The 26104-nt window shown below is 40.8% G+C and overlaps 1 protein-coding gene across 13 annotated transcripts in view; it reads left to right on the top strand.

Moving 5' to 3' along the window:
* Positions 1 to 26104, top strand: part of Immt (inner membrane mitochondrial protein) — a 44725-nt gene that overhangs the window by 3773 nt on the left and 14848 nt on the right. For 2 of the 13 annotated variants that reach the window (XM_048787802.1, XM_015506301.2), the window contains exons 1-6: positions 10450 to 10523; positions 11779 to 11968; positions 18062 to 18173; positions 20393 to 20494; positions 20840 to 20935; positions 25663 to 25799. In XM_048787802.1, coding sequence (XP_048643759.1) covers positions 11921 to 11968; positions 18062 to 18173; positions 20393 to 20494; positions 20840 to 20935; positions 25663 to 25799 — 495 coding nt within the window. In that variant the 5' untranslated portion in view covers positions 10450 to 10523; positions 11779 to 11920. Of the gene's footprint in view, positions 1 to 10447; positions 10524 to 11778; positions 11969 to 18061; positions 18174 to 20356; positions 20495 to 20839; positions 20936 to 25662; positions 25800 to 26104 lie in introns of those variants that run through there. The other 11 variants (XM_048787794.1, XM_048787793.1, XM_048787803.1 and 8 more) reach the window with 8 other exon arrangements.

The following is a 26104-nucleotide window of genomic DNA, read 5'->3' as shown; positions in this document are numbered from 1 at the left end:
CGGCCGCATCACTAACGCAGAGGGGTCTGCGCTCCCCGGAGCCCGCGGCTCGAGGGTCCCGGCTGTAACCGGCCGGAGGGACTCGGGATGGCTAGGAACACCTGGGGCTGCTCTTACTCTGCAGAGCCCCTTGTCGTGGATGGAGCTGAAACCCCTGGTACTCGATTGAGGAAGGACAGAGTCATGACCTTGTGCTCATTTTGAGATGAGCCTGGGGTTCTGCGTCTCCAGGCGCTGGGACGACTGTGGCTGGCACTCAGTTTTGTTCTTTCTTTTCTTTTTAGTTTTTCATAACTTATCAAAGTAACTTCTTAAAATTGAAAGTAAGAGACCTATTTCCATTGCTCACGGTTTGCAGAACATCGTTATTATTTTGGCAGAATGTTGTATTGAAGAAATGGATATTGTGACTCCTGTACTAATCAAATAAAATCCCTAGCCTTAGTGAGTTAGAAATCATAAAATTCAAGCCTTGTTTTTCTCTTCTAGTTAGCTTCTCTCCCTATTCATTGCTGGGGTAAAATAAAAGAAGCAGCCTCTTCCACAGGGAAGTGGGGCCTTATTAATTTTCTATTGCTACAAGTACCACAAATTTAGCTCCTTAAAACAACACCCATTGGTTGCCTGACAGTTTTTAGCCTGGAAGTCTTTTGTGAATGATTTGAATTTTCAGAATTACACAGGCTGCAATCAGAATTGTGGCCATGCTGTGGTTCTTATTTGGAGATTATTTTCCAAGCTTATGCAGTTTGTTGGCAAAATTAAGTCCCTTGCAGTTATGGAAGTAAAGAAGAAAACAACACCATTTTCTTGTTAACTCTTGTCAGACACTGCCCTCGGCTTATAGAGGCTGCCATCAATTTCTTGCCATAAGGCCTCCATAGGCCATTCAGTAATATGCATATTTGCTTTTTTGCAGGCTACCAGGAGCTTGTCTCTCAGACTTCAAAGTCTCCTATTTCCCTGCCTTTGCTCTTTAGACCTCGTTTAAAAGGCTTATATGATTAGGCTGGGCCCACCTCAATAACTTTCCTTGCCAGTCAATTCAAAGTCAACTTTTTAAAAAAGTCACAGTAAAATATACATACTTCCTAGGTCTCAACAAAGATTTCTAACCGTCTTGAAATCGCTATCTTATAAAATTCTTTGGTTTATTCTTTCCAGCTCCTCAATCATTTTATAGATTTGATAGTATAGCTTTGTGTAACTCTGCACCTTTGGCTTCTCTCAAGTACTCTCTTGGGTTCCATCTTACCCTTTGTATCTTCTTCTTCTTTTTTTTTTTTTTAACTGAGTCAACTTCTTGTTTGAACTTTTATTTTTTAAATATTTTTTTAAGTTGTGAGTGGTCCTTTATTTTATCTATTTATTTATATGTGGTGTTGAAAATCAAATCCAGTGGCTCCTCATACATGTAAGTGCTCTACCATTGATCCACATCCTCAGCTTCGTTTTTGAACCTTTAAATACACTCTTCTCTAGTTATATACTCTTTTTTTTTTTTTTTTTTAAGAGAGAGGGGGAGAGAGAGAGAATTTTTTAATATTCATTCTTTAGTACTTGGCGGACACAACATCTTTGTTTGTATATGGTGCTGAGGATCGAACCCGGGCCGCACACATGCCAGGCGAGCGCGCTACCGCTTGAGCCACATCCCCAGCCCTAGTTATATACTCTTATTAGGGATGACATTAACTCTCAGAACTTTAATCCCTAAGCAGATGACTCTTCAGACTCTTCTTTGTAGCTTTGTATTCAACTTTTTGAATTTTCATTGAAGTTTATCAGTTTATACATACTATTCCACTTCATCAAACCCCATCTTAAATGTCTTTCTGATTTTACTTTTACTGATCCCTTCTATATTCGTTCTTCTTTTTTAAATGAGGCAACTTTTTTTTAATAGCTTTATTTTATTCATTAATTTTTTATGTAGTGCTGAGGATTGAACCCAGGGCCTCACACATTCTAGGCAAGTGCTTTACCACTGAGCCACAACCCCAGCCCATGATAATTCTTTTTAATGTGGAGTGCTTTACCACTGAGCTACCTCCCCCTGTTCTCTTCTGTTTTTATTTCCAGACAGGGTCTTGCTTAGTTGCCCAGGGTGGCCTTGAACGTGTCATCCTCCTGCCTTAGCCTCCTGAGTCTGGGATAATAGGCCTGTGCCACCATGCCAACTAGAGTCAGTCCTTAATATAGTGGTTGTAAGAGCTTTAGCAAACATGCCATAGCCAGGTGTGCTGGCAGAGGGCCTGTAATTCCAGCTACTGAGGAGACTGAGGTAGGAATGTTGCAAGTTCTAAGCTAGTCTGGACAACTTAATGAGACCCTGTCTCCAAATAAAAATTTGAAAAAAAAAAAAAAAGGACAGGCGATTTACCTCAGTTGATAGCACCCTGGATTCAATCCCCACTTCCACAAATGAACAACAGAAAAATTCCTGTCATGCTCTTCAGTGACATCCCATCACACTTGGAATGAAATCTAGTCTCTACTTCTCCTGCCAGGCCCTTCATGGCCTGGCTTTTTTTCATATCCCATTTTTTATACTCTGCCTCACTCTGTGGTGTCTCCAGCACATGCCTCTCTTCATGGGTGTTTCTCTGCCCCCAAACTTACCATGCATCTTTGTGTAGCTCACTCCCATTGTGCAGGTATTTTCTCAAATATAAGCTTCTCTTCAGAGAAGTCTTCCTTATAAGGTAAACTTAAGTGCTGAGCGTGGTGGCATGGTCCTAAAATCCCGGCCTCTCAGGAGACTGAGGAGGAGGAGCCAGCTTGGACATCTTAGCAAGACTTTGTCTTAAAATAAAAAAGGGCTTGGGCTGTATCAGTGGTAGAGTGTCCCTGGGTTCAATCTCTAGTACTGCAAAAAAATAAAATAAAAATTAACAAAGAAAATAGACTGATGACCGCTCTTTTTCCTTGCACCACTGTTTTTACCCTCACCCTGCTTTGTTTTACTTTGTAGCTCTTAGCACTACCTGACATCATAATGTGTATTTGTGTGATTGCTACATTTAACATGCAAGTTCCACAAAGGGACCGTGTCCATATGGTTCGCTGCCATTTTTCCAGTACTTACAATAGTCTCTGGCTCCTACTAGATTCTTAATAAATAAATATTTTTGACGTTTGAGTAAAAAAAGAAATGTGTTTCATGAATTTTTCTTAATCTCCATAAGTAAATGTGACCTCCTTTAAAATCTCCCAGTGGTTTTGGAACCTCTGATGGTGTATTAAGCTCTCCAGAGAAACAGAACCAACAGGCTATGTGAATGTGTATTTATTTATGTATGATAAGGTGGGTTCATGTGGTCATGGAGGTTGGCAGGTCCAACACCTGCAGTGTGGCTTATGGGCTAGTCTCAGGAGAGCCAGTAGTACAGTTTTAGTCCGCAGGTCACCAATTTCAATGTTAAATCTTTTCTAAAAACACCTGCTAACTTGACCCAAAACTAACCATCACAGATGGTATCGACCTTATTCTTCAAGTCTGGACTCACTCTTAAATTCCTTACACGGGAGTATTCAGGAAAAATTATTTGTTCTCTTTCTTTTCCAGAAATGAGCTTTAGAACCTTGATCCTTCCTGAGTTTACTTCTCAGTTCTAGCGCTTTCTTTTTACTCTCAGTTGCAGTATTGCTTCCTTCACATGCACTGGTCTCTTCTGCGCGTACCTAAAAGAAGAGGGAGAAATGCTGTTGTCCTTCAGGGTCAACTAAGCCCGCCTGTTTAACTGAGACCAGGTTCCCAAGTCTAGGATTAAAATTGCCTGTAGTAGAAGTAGGCTGCCGACCACATGTGCTAGAAAAGGTTTTGCAGATGGTGCAGCCTGTTTGCCCATACTGATACTGGAATCCTTTAAACCACTCCTCATTTTCATATTCCTAGACTAATGGCTTTCAAACCATTTTGAAATACAACTTATATAATTTAGTACACCTGAGTGAGATTATATAAAATATTCATGTTATGCACAGTGACCAAAGAAGTGTCACATTTATTTTTGTTTTTTCAAAACGATCTAAACAATTTAAAATTAACTAATAAATCACAATTTAGTTTTGCTTTTTAGGATTGTTTTGTAAAATGATACGTTTCAGAATTAACCAAAGTATATTTCTGTTTCAGGTTAGTTTACCCACGTAAGTAAACCACAGTGCATCTCCCTTAGTCTAGGATGCACATTCGCTCTTCTGCAGTGCTGTTTAGTCTGCCATTGCCATAACTGAAGAGTAGTTTCCTCTTAGACATAGAGTATGTTTATATTAAGAGATAATGTTGCTTCAGTTTCAATCTCAGTGAATTTTTAATGGATGTACTTTTTAGCCTTAATGCATGATTCTTTTTTTTTTAATATTTTTATTTTTTAGTTTTCGGTGGACACAACATCTTTATTTTTTGTGTGGTGCTGAGGATCGAACCCAGCACCCCATGCATGCCAGGCAAGCGCGCTACCGCTTGAGCCGCATCCCCAGTCTAATGCCTGATTCTTATAAAATGTTTTAAGTTAACCATAGTAAAAGTTACATTGTGTGTTAATCTGTATACCAAGTGTGCAAGGGGCCATTAACTTCTGGATGCCTTTGGTTTTGGTGGAAGGAATCCTTATGACAAGACACACCAAACAGTCAATTATGGCAACCAGCAGAGTCAGTGGAGGAAACCTGGAACCTGCAGGTAGGGTTCCTCTGAAGTCTGTTGTTACAGGTTTCACATCGAGGTTGTGATGTTGCATATGTTCAAGGTTGTGGTTTCACATCGAGGTTGTGATGTTGATGTACAAGGTTGTGGTTTCTTACATATGTTCACTTCAATTTGGTAGAACTAAGGGAATAGAGGATCCTGCAAGAACATTACTAGAGGATTGGATGTTTTCTCTTCCTTTTTGGTTTGTTTTTTGTTAAAATCATGTTTCTGCAGGTTAGGAACAGCAGTGATAACTTTATAACTCTTATTACAAAGTTATATGTTCAGGCATATTTCTTTGAAACAGTATTCTTCTTTTTACATCCTAGATCATTATTAATAAAAAGGAATTCAAGAACTAAAAAGTAGCCAATATTTACAAATAAAGAGATACTGTAACAGTACTTAAGAGAGTACTCTGGAAGCCAACCTTGTATTTGGCAAGGACTTCTTAGATATGACACCAAAAGCACAAGCAATAAAAGAAAATAGAAGATAAATTTTGTTTCATCAAAATTTCAAATTTTGTGCACCAAGGGACACTCAAGAGTAAAAAGAATGAGAAAAAAATATTTTCAATTAGAGTCTAGTGTTCAGAATAGTCAAAGAACTCCTATAACTTAACCTTAGAAAGACAACCGAAATAAAAAGTAGGTAAAGGCTGGGCGCAGTTGTGCATGCTTGTAATCCCAGCAACTCAGGAGGCTGAGGCAGGAGTAGTGTAAATTTAAGGCCAGCTTTAGCAACTTAGTAAGTCCCTGAGTCAAAATAAAAATTAAAAAGGGCTGGGGAATATAGCTCAGTGGTAAAGTGCCGCTGGGCTCAGTCCTCAGTATCAAGGGGAAAAAAAATATTATGATAAAGTGATTTCTATTCTTTTTTATTTTTTTCAAATAGAAGTGAAACTCCTTTTGTCACCATTTTGGGTTTCTTTTGGCCAGAAAAGATAATTTTTTCACATTTTATTTTTTTTAAATCAGGGTTCATTTTATAATTTATGGTGTGTCATTTAATAGAAATCATTTTTTCTTTCATGGTGGTACATAAAATAAATTTCTTATCAATGTTTTATGAAAAAAGTTAAAATTTAAGGTAACCTTTAAAAAAGCAACAGTATCCACAAATATTCCAAAAAAAAAATAGTGTGAGAGGACTAACCTTACCAGATTATAAACTTAATTCTAAGATTTACTTGTTAAAAGTTTGCTTTTAGTTATGAATAGGTAGATCAGTGGGACAGAATAGGAAGTCAAGGTTGTAGAAGAATTTAGGTGGACACCAGCCTGAACTGGGCACTGGGGGCCACCATCATGGGGCATGGAAGAGCTCAAAGGCAGTGCTAGGCCTCCTGGTGCTGCTGACCCCAGCCATGGTGACTGTCATGCAGGGCCAGCAGAGGCTTCAGGGCAGACTGACAAGAGGCAAGATCTCAAAGAGAGGCCATTCCCCTTTGGAGAAACAGATTATTTTGACTGAGCAACTTGAAGTAGAAAGACGATGTTATTGTTAAAGGGATCTCAGAAAATGTGACTTGAAATGAAGTGACCTGTGGATGGAACAGCAGCAGCATAGGGAAGGGGTGGTCTGGTAAATAGCTTATTGAGTCCAGCTTTTTTTTTTTTGGGGGGGGGGGGTGGTCATTGCCCTGTTAAACTTGTTCAAATAAAGAACAGTGGATTGTGTATTCTAAATTACCAATGTAAAAATCCCATGTCTGGACACTTTTCCAATGGCTACCTAACCTTGCTGTACGTAGTTAGAGACACTAGTTCTAGGACCTGGTCCTTTTCTCTTTCTGGCTAGCATCTGAAATTGCCCAACAATTCTTTTTATTTCATAGAGAGAGGAAAAAAATCCCTGTCTCAGTTACTTCTGTAGGCAAATGTTCTGAAGAGTTTCTGTCCTCTCTGAGTGGTCCTGGTAGAAGCCCCGTTAAGGTCGGTGTCCAGAGCTTAGGATTATTACTGAAAAGCACTTTTTTTGTGTGTTATGCAGTTTGTGTAAATTGTCACATACAATACTTTTGTGTGAGGGGGGGGGGGCTGGGGATTGAACCCAGGGCCTTGCACCTACTAGGCAAGTGCTTTGCCACTGAGCCCCATCCCAGCCCTCTTATATAAAGTACTTTAAGATGCGGAGTGCAAGCCGAGGGAGAATGTGGCATGAGGGAATATCCCCTGAATATTCAGGATGTTGGTTCCGATTGATGACTTTGCCTTGAAAAGTACTTCTGACCCTGGGGGAAGGAGGAGGTTGAATAGTAATGTCTACTCTAGCAGAAGGTTGATTCACATCAGTGAATCCACTAGAACACCTATCTTGGAGGAGTGGGCGGAGGGTAGAGGGACCTGAATGTGGAACTAGAGGACTGGGCCTTGGTGGACCTATGACCAGAGCAGGGGCTTCTACAGTGGTGAGGAAGGAGCTGTGTTGTGAGTGGAGGAGCATCTGTCCTTCTGTGACAAGTACCAGAAATAGGTAGTAGCCAATAGGAGCACCTTAGTTTCTTTGGCTCATGAGTTCCTATGTTAGGGTTTCTTTTTTCAATCTCTGAAAGAAAGCAGGGATGTAAGATAGACCTAAATAAAAAGATAACTATTATATTTATTGACTTTATATGTTGTGTACATATTATATTTGCCAACTACAAATTTATACAACACATTTGTACTAGTAAAAATTGTTGTCAACCTCTATCGCATTGTTAAAAATTCTTACATAATTTTTTTTAAAAATGAGATCTGATTGCATTGCCCAGGCTGAACTCAAAACTTCTGGGCTCAAGTGATCCTCCCAGTCAGCCTCTTGAGTAGCTGGGACTATAGTTACATTCCACCCAGTTTAATTTAAATTTTGTTGTTGTTGTTTTTGGTGTGGGGATTGAACCCAGGGGCACTTAACCACTGAACTGCATCTTTTTTTTTTTTTTTCCCAGTTGTGGATGGATATAATAACTTTATCTTATATATTTATTTTTATGTGTTTCTGAGAATCAAACCCAGGGCCTCGCATGTGCTCTACCACTGAGCTACAACCCCAGCCCTGAATGTATCCTTTTTATATTTTATTCCGAGACAGGATCTCACTGAGGTGCTTAGGGCCCCACTAAGTTGCTGAGCTTGGCTTTGGACGCGCCATCCTCCTACCTCAGCCTCCCAAGCTGCTGGGATTTATAGGCAGGCACCACTGTGCCTGGCTAATTTTAAATTCTTGATGGTAACCCAATAAAAATTACAGAGAGAGAGAGAGAGAGAGAGAGAGAGAGAGTGTGTGTGTGTGTGTGTGTGTGTGTGTACGTGTACATACATATATATACACACATGTATATACGCACACATAATGTATTTTTAGCATTGTATTTCTCTTGATGTAGAATTAACGGTAGAATGCAGAAATCTTAAATGTTCACTTTCTGAAGTTTGATAAATGCAAATACTTGTATGAACATGTATCTTTTGGGGACACGATTCAACCCAAAAGCTGTAGGACCCTTTAGTTAGTAAAACATTAGCATCACTCATAAAAGTTTCCTCAGGCCCCTTCCCAGTTACTCTCAATCTCCATACCCATAAGCCACTGCTTGTGTTTCTTTCTACCAAGGATTGCCTTTGCCTGTTCTGTACCTAACATAAATTTTCTCAAATGAACCTTCGTGCAGGACTGTGAGGTCATGATTGTTTATGTAAGTGGGAAGCTGGGAGAGCACAGGGGTAATGTGCAGGAAGTATTTCTGGATAACAGGCCATAGCATCAGCTGCCTGTGGCGAGGGGAACTGGAATAGAAGCATAAGTGAGATTTGTCACCTTTAAAGCTTTTGAATTTTGATTTGAAATTTCATATTTTAATTTAATACTAGTAACTACTTCAGCCAAATAAAAGGGAAAGTAGACAGTCAAGATAAAAGAATGTGGAAGATGGATTTTAAAATAGGCTGCAAACTGTTCTCGTAAGTTAGGATGTTCTCAGACTTGAGCGTTGAATTTAGCTCATCTTTCCTGGAGTCTGGTGTCCATCAGGATGCTTGCTGTTTGATATTCCAGGTAGCCCCTTAGCCACTGCCAACAGCGCCTTAACTTTTGACCCCAGTGCCTATTTGTACTCAAAGGTTAAAAAATACAGCCTTACATCAAACAGCTTCAGTGGTCTCCTGGTGTTTCCTTCCTAAGCCACATGTGGGGTTACTGACTTAGATGATAGAGCTGTTCAGTTTCCTATTACCTGCTTTGCAGAATAGAAGGAAAACACCCCTTTCTGTTAAAAGCAGTTCAGAAATGTTTTAAATGCCACACTTTAGGTAATAATAGAAATACTTTTAAATACCAATTATATATGCTTTATGTTTAAATCATCTGTTCGTTTCAATATGTATTAATACAGTAGAAGTTTGTGATGTTTATGTTTAGGCAGTTGTAAATTGCAACTATATTCAGTCATTTCATGTGTGTTCTGTGATCATGTGATCTGTTTTCTAATAACTAAAAATACTTCAAAAGGGAAATTTGTGTTTTTCTGGTATTCCTTAGGTATAATTTCTTTTTTTCTTCTTTTACTATTTTAACAGATGGGGCCTTTCTCTGTTGTTCAGGATGGTCTCTAACTGGTGGGCTCAAGCAGATTTTAATTGAATATAATTCTCTTGCCTCACTCCCCACCCCCAAGTAGATGGGACTGGTGCATGCATTCAAGCCCACCTCTTAGACACAATTTTATTAAGGAACCTAGAGAAAGCATTTCCCTCCTGACTTGTTGCAATTTGATCTTTCCACATGGTATTAAAAAAAAATATTTTAGGGTGGAGGGTGTAGCTTGGTGGTAGAGTGTTTGCTCAGCCTATGTGAGCCCCTGGATTCAGTCCCCGGCACCCAAAAAAACCCATTTTTTAAAAAAAATATATCAATGCAATTAGTTTGAAATTTCAAATTGATATATGTGAATAGTTTATCAATACCTTCCCCAAATAGTATTTGGATGCTAATTCATTTGCTGATTGTAAGGAATTCACAGATTGTAGGGATCCACAGATCGTTAAGAAACACTTGGGTTGTTTTTTTTTTTAATACTTTATTTTTAGTTATAGATGGGCACAGTACCTTCATTTTATTTATTTATTTTTATGTGTAGCCGAGGATCAAACCTAGTGCCTCACACATGTGAGGCAAGCACTCCACTACTGAGCTACAACCCCATCCCTGGGTTTGTGTTTTACTTTGACTTGGGTTTGTGTTTTACTTTGATTAAAACAAATCAGGAGGGCTAGGGTTGTGGCTCAGTGGAAGAGCGCTCGCGCCTTGTGTGAGGCACTGGGTTCGATTCTTAGCACCACATATAAGTAAAAATGAATTTTTAAAAAAGCTCCATCAACATCTGAAAATATATTTAAAAAAAATCTGGAAATGTGTTTCATTGCAAATTGATTTTCCCCCCCCTTTTTTGTGGTACTGGGGAATTGAACCCAGGGGCCCTCTACTACTGAGCTACATCCCCAGACCTTTTTATTTTTCATTTTGAGACAGGATCTTGCTAAGTTGCTGAGGCTGAACTTGAATTTGTGATCCTCCTACCTCAGGATCCCAAGTTGCTGGGATTATAGGCATGCACCACACTGTGCCTAGCAGAAAATTGATTTTTGAAAATAAAATAATATTTTGTTCAGTGAAGATATTAGTAATGAAAGTATTATTTTTGTATTACTAACCCTGATAACTTCCCAGCACCTCTAACTGTGCTAAAACTGTGGTGTTTTCTCTTCTAGACTTGTCTCTGTGGAAAGCTTGTCCTCCGTCCATTGCGACCATGCCGAAGATACTCAACTTCTAGCAGTTCTGGGTATGCAGTGCCTCCTTGAAACCTAGCTTTTTACTGTATGCAACTGAGTGGTGTATATGTGTGTTTTCTTTGAATATAGGAATCTCTACTTAAAACCTTTTATTAAGGAACACAGTCTTTCCCCTTACCCATGGTTTCAGTTAACTGTGGTCAACTGAGATAACATCTCACATGATTACAAGAAGGTTGAGCTCAGTAGAATCATACTCGGAGAGAAAGAGACCATATTCACACAACCTCCTTTATAGTATATTGTTAGAATTCTTCTATTTTTTTCTTAGTTATTGTTACCCTCTTAACTGTGCCTTGTTGATAAGTTAAGCTTTATCATGGATATATATGTTTAGAAAAAATAGCATATGTAAATTCATTACTGTCTGAAACTTCAGGTATCTTCTGGTGGTTTTGAAATGTGTCTCCCCTGAATAAAGGAGACTACTGTACGTACACTGAAACTTGGTTATAGTATTTTTGGAATGCCTTCTGGAGCATTATTTATTGTAGATGAAACTTTGCTAATGCTGTTCCTTTTGGATAGTGGTAGTTGGAAGGCATTGAGGCAGACCCCCCACCCCACCCTGCCCTCCCAGGGTGGTCTTCCATGCTATAGCAGTAGGTTCCCATCCTGAAAGCAGCATGTTATAACATAGGAAAAGTTTGTTAATTCTGTTTGATATTTTTTCATCTTATGTTTGTAAAGGGTTTACTTTATTGTATTTATACAAGTGCTTAATTAAGGAACAGGAGCTTTAAACGTTATTAATAGTTCTTTTTAGGGGAGCCAGAGGAAATAATGTGAACATCTTGGGTTTTAAGTGTTAAAGATAGATCGCTTCATTCCTTCTGTCCTAGATATTATTGTTTTTTGTTACCAATAAATAAATGTTATTCTATTGCAAACATGTTATAAATAAATCAGGAAGCTGGGTATGGTGGCACATGCCTGTAATTCCAGCAACTGGGGAGGCTGAGGCAGGATAATCAAGTTTGAGACTAGTCTCAGTTACGTAGTGAAACTCTGTTTCAAAGTAAAAATAAAAAGGATTGGGGATGTAGTTCAGTGGTAAAACATCCTTAGGTTCTATCCCCAGGATTAAAAAAAAAAAAAAATCAGGTAAAGGTGATGCTTGGCTGTGATGGTGAATCGGGGTAGAGAAGCAGAGGTCAGAGGTCTTTGAGATTCCTTCCCTGAGGCAAGTAGATGCAGGAGAGCCAGGAAATAATATTTGTATGTGCTTCCATTCCTTCCACCCAGGTTGACTGCAGGCAGGATCGCTGGAGCGGGTCTGCTGTTTGTTGGTGGTGGTATTGGAGGTACCATCTTATATGCCAAGTGGGACTCCCACTTCCGAGAAAGTGTAGAGAAAACCATTCCTTACTCAGACAGACTCTTTGAGATGGTTCTTGGTTCTGCACCTTATAACGTTCCATTGCCAAAGAAGCCGGTAAGAGTTTTAAACATTATTTCATTGTATCCTATGGAATAGTTTTATAAAGCAAGCTGTTTTTATCTTGAAAATAGTACACATGTCTAATTCAGTGCAGCTTGCCAGGTGCATGCTAGTTCTCTTCAAACTGAGCTGGTAATAATCTGCACAGGTGAATTCTAGCCTTTGGGAGTTTCACAGATACTCTGAATGTGTGCCACAAGGATGAATGGGTGCCACAAGGATGATCACTATGCATTCTACATGGGTGACTGGAGGAGGTGTGCATGGCAGAGGTAACTGGGTACAGTGTGGTTGAGGGCAGCCCGTATCCGAGCAGCTCTCAGGCTCTTACTTGGAACACTAAAAATATAGTGGAGACTGGCCATGACACCGAACCCCCTGGTGTGGGCAGCAGGGGTTCTTTTCAGACTCTAAAACAGAGTCACAGAATTTTCAGCTATATGCTGGTTGGTTGACAGGAATATTTTCCATGTTCTTTAGAGTTCCACTACCCCGCCCCCCACCATGCTTAACATTTTGGCGGGGGGTAGGGGGTAAATTAAACTCAGGGGCATTCACCCACTGAGCCACATCCCCAGCCCTATTTTGTATTTTATTTAGAGACAGGGTCTCATTGAGTTGCTTAGTACCTCGCTCTTGCTGAGGCTGGCTTTGAACTTTCTATCCTCCTGCCTTAGCCTCCAGAGCTGCTAAGGATTATAGGTAGGCACCATCACACCTGGTGAGGCTTAACTTTTTAAAAAAATCATCTTAAATATTTCTTCACTGAAACACAGTTTCTTCTTTAAACACACACACACACACACACACACACACACACACACACACACGAGCATGGATTTTTGGCGTTGGTATTAGGCATTTTTTTATGCAGTGAAGCTGGATATGGCTTATCAGTTCTTCCTTAGGAATTGTGTGGTCTTCTTTTCTCCAGAATCTCACATGGTCTTGACAAAGCCTGTAACACAGATAATATTTGGAAAAACAGATATTCTCAAATTTCCTCTCTACTCCCACCCCAACTCCACTTTTTCAAGTATTCCTTGCTAGTCTTTTGCATCATTTATACTTTCGTTGGAACTTTAAAATATCTGTGGCAGAGGGAGACAGTTGCACAGGGGCAAAGAGCAGAATCCTGTGGATTTGATCTAAAATCCTGGGTCTATTTTAAGCTATAGCACCCCAGAGAAATGACTGGGAGCAGTTCTGGGGGAACACAATTCTGGGGTCAGACTGAACAGTGGAGAGCAGTGGGATCTGTTTGCTCAGCAGGACTTCAGGTGTCCTTCTTTGAAGATGAGTGCCCTCTCTCTAGATGACTGTGGGCTCCTGCCATTCTGCTTAGGTATCTCGCAGAGTATTGCCACTTGGATAGCTGGGGATGGCTACACTGCACCACCTCAAAATTCACATTCCTCGTGGTTTGCTTTTTTTTGGTGGTCCTGAGGATTAGCTCCAGGCCTTGAGTGTCACTGCACTCCACTCCCAGTCCTCTGATTGGCTTTTTGAATTGAAGGTAGTCCCAGGCTGTCAGGTTGCTGGTGTAGAATTCTCTTCATCATTATCCTTGTTCTCCTAAGTCTCCTATCTTGTTTATATTCCTTTTCTTTTGTCACCACTGTCTTCACCCTATTCTGGCCTTTGTCACTTTATATCCAGTTATCTTCTGAGCTAGACCTGTTGCTCTCTCCACAGTCTTTCCCATCTTCCTCCCAGTCTCCACCCCTAGATTCTCCTTCTGAAACAATCTAGGCCGTTCTCATGTCAGTGCCAGAGAGCCTTGTAAAATCAGCATTATCACATTCATGATGCCACTTATTAGGAGTGTTCACACATTTTCTATTCTTTAACCACAGACTGAAAGGTAGAGTGCCCTTAGAGGTCGTTGCACTCTGAGTAAGGAGCACGCAGCCAGCAGTGGTTGCGGGTCAGCCTAGTCCTTGCCGATGGGGCCCTTTGTTGCTGGGTCAATGGTCTTTGCTTGTGCGTGGGCTGCCACGTGGTACCCCGGCAGTCTAGGTCTGAATGGTTCTCGTGTAAACCCTCAGCTTTATTCTAGTTGGCCTTACAAAAAGGCCTTGTATTTTCCACACCTCTGCGTTAGTAAAGTGGCAGTTAGTTCCAGGCCCTGTTCTAAGAGCCCTGGTTACAGCAGAGAAGCAAACAGAAGTCCCTTGAATTTGCGCCCTTTCCTGAGGGCGTCTTCCACCCAGGGGCTTCACTTCTTTGTCTCTGTCCTTCACTGCATGGGCCTATGTGCATCTGCTCTTCAGCTGAATTTTCATGGTATTAGTGTTTTTATTTTTAAAACATTTATTCTACTATTGTGCATTGTTACCAACTTGTTGCTTTCAAAAACTATGCATTTCATATGCATTTTTATGTTAACCCTTTTAGTAACAGCATGATTATTTACTAAAACAGAATCTTTGGGTGATGTGGAATAGGACTTATCTAAATGAATACATGTTATGTTCTTTGGTGAAACTTTTTTTTTTTAATAAATACTATTTATTTATTTGTTTTTATGTGGTGCTGGGGTTGGAACCCAGGGCCTCACACCTGTGAGGCAAATGCTCTACCACTGAGCTACAGCCCCAGCCCCTTTGGTGGAACTTAATATTAAAAAATGTCATTTCTCATATCTATTTCATTCAAATTTTTCTTAAATATGAATATATTTGAGAGAAGTCCTTTTATTATATATACACACATATAATCACTATCACGGCTCTAGTAAGAATTCTAATGGATTTTCCTAATTGGTAAGGAAGTAGATGAGATGATTTTAGTTTGGTCCCCAGTACTACCAAAAATAAATAAATAAGAAAGAAATTTTGTTAAAGTTCATATGGACAAAGTAATGACGAGCCAAGAACATTCTGGAAAAGTGTTGAGGTAGGGAGGGTCAGAGGACACTTTTCCAAATGTTGATTTTGTTATAGTGCTGCTTGAATGAAACGGGGTTTGGCCTAGGACTAGAAATGAGGAGTCAGACGCAGTGGCACCCATCTCTAATCAGCTGCTCAGGAGGCTGAGGCCATAGGATTGCAAGTTTGAGGTCAGCCTGAGCCACTTAGAAAGACCTTGTCTCAAAATATAAAATAAAGGGCTGGGGCTGTAGCTCAGGGGTAGCACCTGCCTTGCACATGTGAGGTACTGGGTTTGATCCTCCACACCGCCTAGAAATAAATAAATAAAGATGTTGTATCCGTCTACAACTAAAAAAAATATTTAAAAAAATAGAAATAAAAAATAAAAATGTTGGAATGTAGGTCAGTGGTTCCATACCAGTGCAGGGGGGGTGGGGAGAAGAGTAACAGCTGGACTGTGGTAGAGAAGCAGTGCATGAGGCCTGGGGTTGGATCCCCAGCACCACAAGGTAGTCAGTCAGTCAGTCAGTCAGTCAAACAAGCCCTCAGCAGTGGCTGCTCTTCAGGTATGTGGACAAGGACTTTCATTGCTGTGATGTTTGTAGAGCCAAAACAAAACAGGAAATAATTGAATGTCTGTAAGTAAACTAGTTGACTAAATTGGGGATACCCTTACTTGAGGATAGTACGCAACCAAACATTTCTTGACTTGGAAGAGAATGTTTGTGATATATTGTTGAGTGGAAAAAAAATCAGATTACATATTATACACACACATAATTTTGCTTTGTTACTTGGCAAATATGGCATTTGCTTAATATTGTTTTCATAGAGTTGTTGATGCATTTAGAAAGCTAAATTTAAAATTTGACAAAGTCATAAAAATTAAAACATTTAAACCTACAGTTGCCTAAATTCAGAATTTTAACTACTATCTGTGATTATGCAATGCATACTTTTGGCCCAGAGTCTGTTGCTGAATTTCTGAAACTTTAACCCAGTGCCCTTTGAGACTTTTTTTTTTTCAAAACATTATTTTCTTATAATAAAAATAATACCTAACAAAAAGCTGGAAAATACAGAAAATCTGCAAGAAATATGATTACCTGTGATTTTACTCTGCAGTGCATATTGTGTTGTTTCTGCTACTCTTTATTTTTCTAAACATAAAGTTTTATCAACATTTTTTTACTTATTTAAACATAATGTTTTTTCAAAATTTAGCATTATATCACAACTTGTTTTCAATCTTGCCATTTGTTCTCACAAACTATTTTTGAATGGTGACAAAATGTTTAATTTTCTTACATTTTAACTGGCACAGGTTGCATTCAGTAGCACATCATTTAAAAATATTATTATAAAATATAGTTAACATTTATATTAAAAAATGATTATCATTTCCATTTTTAAAAAGCTACAGTGGGAGCTGGGCATGGTCGCACAGGCCTGTAATCCCAGCAGCATAGGAGGCTGAGGCAGGAGGATCGCGAGTTCAAAGCCAGCCTCAGCAAAAACTAGTTACTAAGCAACTCAGTGAGACCCTGTCTCTAAATAAAATACAAAATAGGGCTGGGGATGTGGGTCAGTGGTTGAGTGTCCCTGAATTCAATCCCTGGTACCAAAAAAAAAAAAAAACCCTACCGTGGAACTTCTGTATCTAATTAAGATGGAACAAAGGGACCTGATTTAACTTTGCTGCTTGAAAAATCTATCAAACTGGACAAAATACAAATAAACTAATTACAACATGTAAAACGCTTTTTTTTTTGGTGGGGGTACATCTACAGCCCTTTAATAAGTTTTATTTAGAGACAGGGTCTTGCTAAGTTGCTTGGGGCCTTGCTAAATTGCTGAGGCTGGCTTTGAACTCTTGATCCTCCTGCCTTAGCCTCCCGAGCTGCTGGGATCACAGGCATGACCACTGCACCAGGCATAAAGCACTTTTGTGTTTTGTGTAAAACATGTTTTCAGACTCTGTCCACCAATAGAATAGTTGTGCTAGAGGGGAATTGGAGGTGATCCCTAGAACTGCCTGCTCTTGGTGCCTGCTGGGTTTTTCCAGACTGTAGCATAGGAGGATAATCCCAAGCAAAACCTGGGAGTCTACAGGGTGGAGCAGGTGGAGCTGTGTCTAGGGAGGTCAGGGTGACTGCAGCTTAGAGGGTGGAACACTAGAGAGAACTGCCAGAAAAGAGGCCCATGGAGAGAAGCCATCTCTGGAGAGGGAAGGAATTGCCATAGGACTCTCCAGGTCCTGATGGCTTCACAGTGATGTCAGCCAGACTGGTTTTGGAGGTTCCAGTCCATGACCAGTTGGATGTGTTGCTTCTGAGCCTGAGGTGAAGGAGTGTGTGACGGCAAAGTGGCTCACCTTATGGCAGGGACGTGGGGGAGGGAAGAGGACCAGCTGGCGAGGCACGGAACAACCATTCGTTGACATTAGTTTGCCTGTTACAGTGAGTGCGTGTTTCCTGATTTCAAAAATAACTTTTTTCTTTGTAATGCTGGGGAAAAATAACATTTTAATAAAAAAGAAAATGGTTATATTTCTAGTTGAGAAAATGGACATATTTCTAGTGGTATATTTCAGAACCCCTTCTTTTCAGCAGTCATCTTAGGGATTCACAAGACCCACTGCCAAGTCCTGGGAAAAAGTAGGAACAGCATAGGTGGTCAGCGTAAGCATTCCTCACTCAACAGTGTTCTCCAGCAAGTCACCTGCAGTCCTCTTGATGAATAGTGCCTTACGTTGAAGGTGGGTGGTAACTGGGAAAGAGGAGAGCAGGTCTTGCTTGCAAATCAGTCATGTAACTTAGTGTGTAGTCACAGGAATCCTGGAGAACAAAGAAACAGCTGGCTTTCATTTTGACTCCATGCCTCTAACCAGTCATCTACTTCTGAGCCTTGTGCAGAAGACACCGTGATGTGATTCAGGAAGGAGTGGAAATACCTTGATGTCGTGCTTGTGAAAATAGTGGCATGTGGAAGGGAGGCCAAGCGGACCCCTCAGCTGTCTGAAAAGAAGCCTTTGGTGCTGCTGAAATGTGGGCGAGGGATGATGACTTCTCTCAGTTTGGTTAATAAAACATAAGTTGCAAATGTTGATAACTTTATTTTAAAAGCCTGAAAGATTTGACTTTAAATATTACTCTATGCTACCAATTTTAAAAACAGGATTACATCTTAAATGTTTAATGTTTTCATTTCCAAGATTCAATCCGGTCCACTAAAAATCTCTAGTGTGTCAGAGGTAATGAAAGAATCCAAACAGCCTGCGTCACAGCTCCAAAAGCAGAAGGGAGACACTCCAGCCTCGACAACAGGTACTCGTGTTAGAACCATTCCTCTGAGACCATAGGCCATGAGTCATTTCAGTGCATTTAGACCCAGAGTCAGCGGGAGGGCCCTGCCTGTAAGGGTTCAGGGACCCAGCTCACATCCTGGAAAGGAGGAGTCTCACCTGAACCATTGCTTATCTTAGGGGTTGAGTGGGGCACAGAATTGGGTGTTACTGTGAATAGTTATTGAGCACTAATTGTCTTGTCAACAGTGATTTTATTTTTCCTTTTCCCTCTTCCCTCTACCCTCTCTGTTTTTCTCTCCCCCATTTTCATTTTAAGATTTATTCTCTTTTTCCCACCTTTTTTCCCCCTGCTTCTTCATAAGTTTAAATCCTGTCTTCTTTCTTAATGATGTGTTTGTTTTTGTTTTTGATATAGGGTATTGAACCTAGGGGCAGTCAACCATTGAGCCATGTCCCAGCCCTTTTTATTATTTATTTTGAACAAGGACTCACTAAGTTGCTTAGGACCTCGCTAAGTTGCTGAGGCTGGCTTTGAACTTGGAATCCTCCTGCTTCAGCCTCCCAAGCCACTGGGATTAAAGGCAGGTGCCAGTGCGCCTGGAGTGAAAGTGTTTTGTATAATCCCTGCAGTACCGGTTGCTTTTGGGGTTTACCAGTAATCCTGTCCTAATTTACAGCACCTGGCTGATAGCTTTGTTCAGTATACTCCTCAACTCCTTGTTTCTGTTTGGTTAGTCCTGTCCATGACTAATCACCCAACTCCATTCACAAGTATTCACTGAGAATCAGTTGCATGTCAGACATTCTTCTAGGTAGTAGGGACATAGCAGTGAACAAAACAGCTCAGAATCTCTGCTGATACTCTTGGTGGGGTGAGGGAGGGAGATCATGTGAAATGAAACAGGCAGAATGTATAGGGTGTCAGGATGCTGGGAGGGAGTGTTGCCATTTTAAATGGAGTGGGTGAGGAAACCTGACCTGGAGATGTCCATGAACAGAGGTTAGAAGGAGAGAAGGGAGGCTGGTGGGGAAACACGTGCCAGGAGCAGGCTCCTTAGTGCCAGGAGCTGCTGAAGCTGGGTGGAGTGGGAGGGAGAGCAGCAGGCCCATGTGGCAGCCTGGGGCCATCCCACACAGTTTGCTTCACATGCCAAGTGGGGTGGGGACACTGGAGGGTGCCCAGCTGGGGAGTGACACCTGACTTGGAATAGGGGCTCGCTGTTGTTGGAGCAGATGAGGGGCCCAAAGCAGAAGCATGGGGACCAGGTAATGTCTCTCAAGTGGAGCCTTCAGGTTTCTAAAAAACAATTTGTGTCCTATTTTATTGCTTTTTCTCATTTCATTTCTAGAATGATATTTTTCTCTTTGTTTATAAATTTGCAGGCCCTTGATTTCTTAGCCTTCCTTTTTATTTATTTATTTTTTTTTTAATTTTAATAACTATTTATTAGTTTTCGGCAGACACAACATCTTTGTTGGTATGTGGTGCTGAGGATCGAACCCGGGCCGCACGCATGCCAGGCGAGCGCGCTACTGCTTGAGCCACATCCCCAGCCCAGCCTTCCTTTTTAAAAATATCATTTCTGATGTGATTTTTTTTTTCTTGGACTAATTTCTTTTCTTTCTAAACCTACTATCAATTGTGACATTTTCTTCTTTGTTTTTAAAACTGTCATCTTGTTCCTGCTCATACCTCTTCTTTTATCTCTGACACTCTTCAGAGCAATTTAAAATATCCTTTGGTTCATTGCTCTCCTGTGCCTTTTCATTGCAGGCTTTCTTTTCATGTGCTACTCTTCTCCACAGTACATAGGTCTCCTGCACACTTACTATGTTTTCAGGACTTACACTGTTACTAGAAGTCTTGTGTCAGATTGAGGAGGGTAAAAATGCAGATGGATGCCAACAAGACTTCTGTCTTCCGTGTTTTCCCACCCTTTCTCAATTGTGTGTGTTATGCATGCAGTGGACCGTGCCCTGTTTGTGTGTTACTCACACACAGACATGTAGATGCATTTGTGTTTTTAAGAAGCCAGATGTGAAGTGGGCAGTAATGGTAGTAGATTTTTTTTTTTTTTTTTTGGTGGTGCTGGGGATTGAACAGGGCAGTGGGCATGCAGGGCAAGCACTTTACCAACTGAACTATATCCCCAGTCCATGGTAGTGGATTTCTATAATACCTTGAATAATATATATTTATAGCACCTACAGAGGCAGCTCAAATTATTTCTGCAGCAGGTGATACACTTTCCGTCCCAGCCCCTGCGGTTCAGCATGAGGAATCTGTAAAAACTGATCGCCCTGAAATTGGTGGAGGAAAACCCACACCTGTAACCTCAGGTAGTTTAATTATTTACATTTCTTTATCATAGATGGTATGCTCATCTGAACCACTTAATGCCTAGGCAGCACGTAGACACTATGTAAACATACATTTATATTGCTTTTAAGTTTGCTGACTTGCTTAGGACATTTTCAGAGTTTGTAAGTCTGAATAAATCTTTGAAAATAAAGAAGTCAGTGGTGGAGTCTTGTTTTTTCATCTTGGAATTGCTAAGATGGTGACATGGTTTGGAATTCTTAGCCACAGAATGCCCCGGGCTGATCTAAGTGGTTATGTCCTGTTAGCTCTTGTGTGTAATTCTGTCTGAAACTTGATCTCCTCTTATTTACTTCTGCTGCAAGAGGAAGCACCCTCATCCCCTGTAAGGGAGCGGCCACCCGAAGAAGTCGCAGCTCGCCTGGCGCAGCAGGAAAAGCACGAGCAAGTTGAGATTGCGTGTATGTAGAGCAGCAGCCTCGGACCTCGGGTCACCTCCCTGCTGCCGCACACCAGCAGCACAGGCTCGTCGTCGTCACTCACAGTGTGGTGCTGTTTGTCTCCTTAGTGTCATTGCTCTCCACCACCATCTCTTCATCACTTGTGTTCTTCATCTAAACTGCTTCCACCCAGGCAACAAGGGCTGTGTGCTGTTGACAAACACTCCAAATAATACGTGCACTTTCTCCATTTGTTTTATGATTGTTAGTGCTGAAGATCCTTTTTTCCCCCCTCCACTGAGTTCGGGGATTGAACCCAGGGGCACTTCACCACTGAGATGCATCCCCAGCCCTTTTTATTTATTTTGAGATAGGGTCTCACTAAGTTGCCCAGGCTGTCTTAGAACTTGGGATCCCCCTGCTTCAGCCTCCTGGGCAGCAGGGATTACAGGCCTGTGCCTCCATATCCAATTGTGAGGATTCTCTATACTCTTTGTATTCTTTATACTCTGGGGAATAGAAGTTGATTGTTCATGTTTTAGCATGTTAAACTGGTAAATTTATTTGTCACCCAGTCTCTGGACTCTCTGTTCTTCCTGTGTGTGGGGAGGAGAATACTAAGAATTGAACTCAAGGGTGCTCTACCCCTGAACTACATTCCCAGCTGTTTTTCACAGGAGGATAAATTATTTTAATAGACTGTCATAACCACAAGGGTAAATATCAGCTTACCATTGATCTTTTTTTAACATTTTTGTTAGTGCATCATAGTGGGGTTCATTTTGACATCATAGATGCATGGAATTTAATTTGCTCTACTTAAGTCCCTAGTACTACTACTATTTTTTTTTTTAAAGTTGTAGATGGACATAGTACATATTTATTTTTATGTGGTGTTGAGGATAGTAGAACCCTGTGCCCCAGCCCCAGCCCTAGTACTATCGCCTTCTCTCTCCTCTCTGTCCCCCTGCTCCCCTTTCTCTGTTCTCCTGGTCTTCCTTCTACTTCCTTACTCCTTCTACTTATTGTTGTTTTGGGTTTTTTTTACTTGGTGCTTTACAGAGACACATAAAGGTGGAATTCCCTGTGGCACATTCACACAGACATGCACAGAGCATGACCTCCTCAGTTTTCTTCTGCCCCACTTACCTTCCCTCTATTGCTTGGGATCTGCCTCACTGCCTGTTTCCCCCTTATTTTGCTCTAGCTTCCGCATATGAGAGAAAATATTCAACTGTTGACTTTGAGTCTGGCTTATTTCACTCAGCATGATGTTCTTCAGTTTCATCCACTTACCAGCAAATGCCATAATTCCATTCTTTGAGACTGAGTAAAATTCCTTTGTGTATATATACCACATTTTCTTTATCATCTGTTGATGGGCACCTGGGTTGGTTCCTTTTGCTGTTGTTAATTGCACTGCTAAAAACATCGATGTGACTGTGTCACTAGAGTATCCAGGTATTTATCCCGAAGAACTAAAATCAGGATAGCTTGGTCATATGGTGGTTCCATTCCTGGTTTTTTTGAGGAATCTCCATACTGCTTTCCAAAGTGGTTGTATTAATTTGTAGTCCTATCAGTAATGTATAAGTGACTTTTTCCACACGTCCTTGCTGGCATTTATAATTATTTGTATTCTTGATGATTGCCATTCTAACTGGAGTGAGATTTGATTTGCATTTCCCTGATTGCTAGAGATGTTGAACAGTTCTTTTTTGTTTGTTAGACATTTGTATTTCTTCTTTTAAGAAATGTCTTTTTAATTATTTTGTCCATTTCTTTATTGGCTATTTTTGGTGTTAAGTTTTTTGAGTTCTTTTTATATTCTGAATGTTAATCAGTCCCCTGTTGGAGGAGTAGCTGGCAAAGATTTTTTCCCATTCTATAGGTTTTCTTTCATGCTTTTATTTACTTTGCTGTGCAGAAGCTTTTTAATCTGATGCTGTCCCACTGATTGATTCTTGGTTTCATTTCTTGATCTTTGGGGGTCTTGGTAAAGAAGTTGGTACCAGTGCCAGTATATTGGACTGTTGGCCATATGTTTTCTTCTGGTAGTTGCAAAGTTTCTGATCTAAATCCACTACAGTGTTTGATCCCACTTTGATTTGATTTCTGTACTGGATGAAAAGTAGGAATGAGGTTTTGTGCTTCTACATATGATATCTGATTTCTCCAGCACATTTGTTTAAAAGGCTATCTTTTCTTCAATATATGTGTTTGATCCTTTGTCAAGGCTTACATGGCTTAAGGTTGTGGGTTGTGTCTGTCTCTTTATTCCATTGATCTTCCTGTCTGTATTGGTGCCAGTACCATGCTGTGTTTGTTACTGTAGCTCTGTCGTGTACTTTGAAATCAGGTATTGTGATGCCTTCAGTGTTACTCTTCTTGCCTGTATTGCTTTGGCTGTTCTGAGTCTTCTATTCTTCCAAGTGAGTTTTAGGTTTTTTGTTTTTTTTTTTCCTATTTCTGTGAAGAACATTTGGTATTTTAATGGGGGGATTCCACTGAATCTGATTACTCTTTTACAGGTGGTATAGCCACTCTGACAATATGAATTCTGCCTGTCCAAGAACATGGGAGGTCTTTCAATCTTTTAAGATCTTCTTTAGTTTCTTTCTTGAATGTTCTCTCTTCATTGTTCCTTAAATTTTGAGAGGTTTTGGTAAATTGCCAAGGATAGCTTCAAACTTGTGATCCTCCTGCCTCAGCCTCCTGAGTCCCTGGGATTGATTGCAGGTGTGTGCCTCTGCAGACATGTTAGTACTCATGTCTGTCACTAGTGAGATGTGGGGCATTGTGCACATTTCTGATTTTCAGCTCACAAACATGTGCCTTTTTAAGTTTTAATTTTATGTTATTTTTCAAGAGTTTTTAGAAAGATAATAGCTACCTCAAATTTCCTGTCTGTACAGTACTGCCGTGTGTTGGTTTAAAATCGCGATGACAGCTGTTGTGACTTCTTTGTTTCTCTAGAGAGTGTCCCTGTTGTTTGCCTTCTGCCTGTTTCCCTACTCTTTGGTTGGTTCTTCTTGGCTCTGTGGAGCCCCCATGTTAGGAAAGGGAAGAGTGAGCATGGGTAGAGGGCATCACTTTGCCTCAGATTTGAACTTTAGTTTTTGTTTCTTTTGCATTCTTTTGAGATCTTGGCCATGTTACAGATAGTTAAGGATGTTAAATAAATTACTTTTCAATAAGTGAAATATTTCAGTATGTTTTTCCCTACTTCGTTGAATATTTTTAAATTCGTATGTTTCTTCACTGTTCAGTTTTCTCCCTTTATCACATGGGCATCTTGAGTTAAGTTATAAATTTGAGATGCGATGTCTTCTGCCTTATCTTCTCCTTTATTATTTTATTTTTTTGTTCAGCTTCTCCTGCCTTTCATTTTCTGAGCAAAGTGGGAATGCCAGGTTTTGACCCTCGGTCTCCTCCTTGACCTTACTCTTGTGGGTGTGTGATTCTCACCATGGAGCAGAGGGTGGTGAACAGATGGCGGAGGCCGTGGTGCCATGTGCCTCTGTGAGGCAGCAGCCTGCTGCTGTGCCTGGATGTCCACCCTGGAGGCCAGCGTGCCCCTTGCCCCCACTTGCTCTCCTTGCACTGTGCCCGCCCCATTGCAGCCCCCTCCTTTCACCTGTGTTACAGAGGTGCCCTGTGCTCTGCAGACTTGCCCCTCATCTCTGGCTCGGCTGCTCGTGCGCATGCTCACCATTTCTCTTTATATCATCTTCCCAGTGTTTCTGTAGTTTTGGGTCATCTCTGATAGCAGTTATTATTAAATTGGTATTCTCATCATGGCCTTCTTTCTTTAAATAGCTGTTTCCAATTTAGTATAAAATCATCCCTTTACTTTTGGAGTATAAGTCTTGAAGTTTCTTTGGAGGTACTTTGAGGCAGCATATACAGATGTGATCTTACGTAGGTGGCAACCCCTCCAGTGTTGATGTCTGCTCTTTCTTGTGCCCTTTTGCCTAAAATCACTTTCCATTGCAAGCTCCCTTTCCTTTTTTGTTGTTTTTTATGTGTGAGTGTGCGCGCGTGCACGCACACACACACATTTTCCCCCCATTTATTTCATCTTGAATCTTGGCAGTACATGATTTGTTTCTCTTGGGTTTTCCTTCTTGCTAAGGGATTGAAAGTGGGCACCTCTTTTTCCCAGCCCGTCTGTACAATTGTTATTTAAAATGAGGAAAGCTGGTGGTGATGTTTTTAGCCTTTGTAAATGTGTTCTTTCCTTGTTCCTTCCATTTGAAATGTGTTAGCCTTGTTTAAGCAATTTTTTCCTTTAAAATGCCCAGTTTTTATTTGAAAAATCTCACATGTTCATAAAAGTAGAAATAAGGTAATAAATCTGATAGATCCATCATCCAGATTAAATTATTATCGACATTTTACTGTACTTTTTTATTGGTACTGGGGATTGAACTCCGGGGTGCTACTCCTCTAAGCTACATCCCAACCCTTGTCATTTTTTTATTTTGAGACCGTGTCTCGCTGAATTGCTCTGGTTGACCTCAAACTTGTGATTTTCCTGCCTCAATCTGCCAAGTAGCTGGGATTATACCAGCAAGACTAGTTTGCCATACTTTTAAAGTGAACTTTGAACCTACAGTTTGGGTCCCTTGTGATTTTATTTTGTTTTACATGTTTTGGGGAGTGCAATGGAGACTTTGTAGGAAAGAAGGAGTGTTTAAAGTCATTAGGGGGAAGGACTTGTTTTTAACTATCCTTTTTTTCTCTAGCTCTAGCCAAGAGCTTAGAAGATGCTCTGAGCCAAACTGCTTCCATCACTCTGCAGGCTATTGCAGCCCAGAACGCTGCCGTCCAGGCCGTGAATGCCCACTCCAGCGTCCTGAAGGCAGCCATGGACGATGCTGAGGTGAGCCGGAGGCTGAGGTGTCTTGACATCTACCATACAGGCTTCTTCCTCGTGTTCTGTCTTTCTCCTGCTGAGCAGAGACAGTCTAGAATAATTGTCTTTTAAAAAAACAAGCTGAGAGCTGGGCACAGTGGTGCACACCTGTAGTCCCAACAGCTCAGCCTCAGCAAAAGCAAGGCGCTAAGCAGCTCAGTGAGACCCTGTCTCTAAATAAAACACACAATAGGGCTGGGGATGTGTCTCAGTGGTTGAGTGTCCCGGAGTTCAATCCCTAGTACCACCGCCCCCACCACACACACAAAGGG

Source organism: Marmota marmota, unplaced genomic scaffold (genome assembly GCF_001458135.2).
Source record: "Marmota marmota marmota unplaced genomic scaffold, marMar, whole genome shotgun sequence".
NCBI classification, from domain to species: Eukaryota; Metazoa; Chordata; class Mammalia; order Rodentia; family Sciuridae; genus Marmota; species Marmota marmota.
This window is presented reverse-complemented; position numbering and strand designations above follow the sequence as displayed.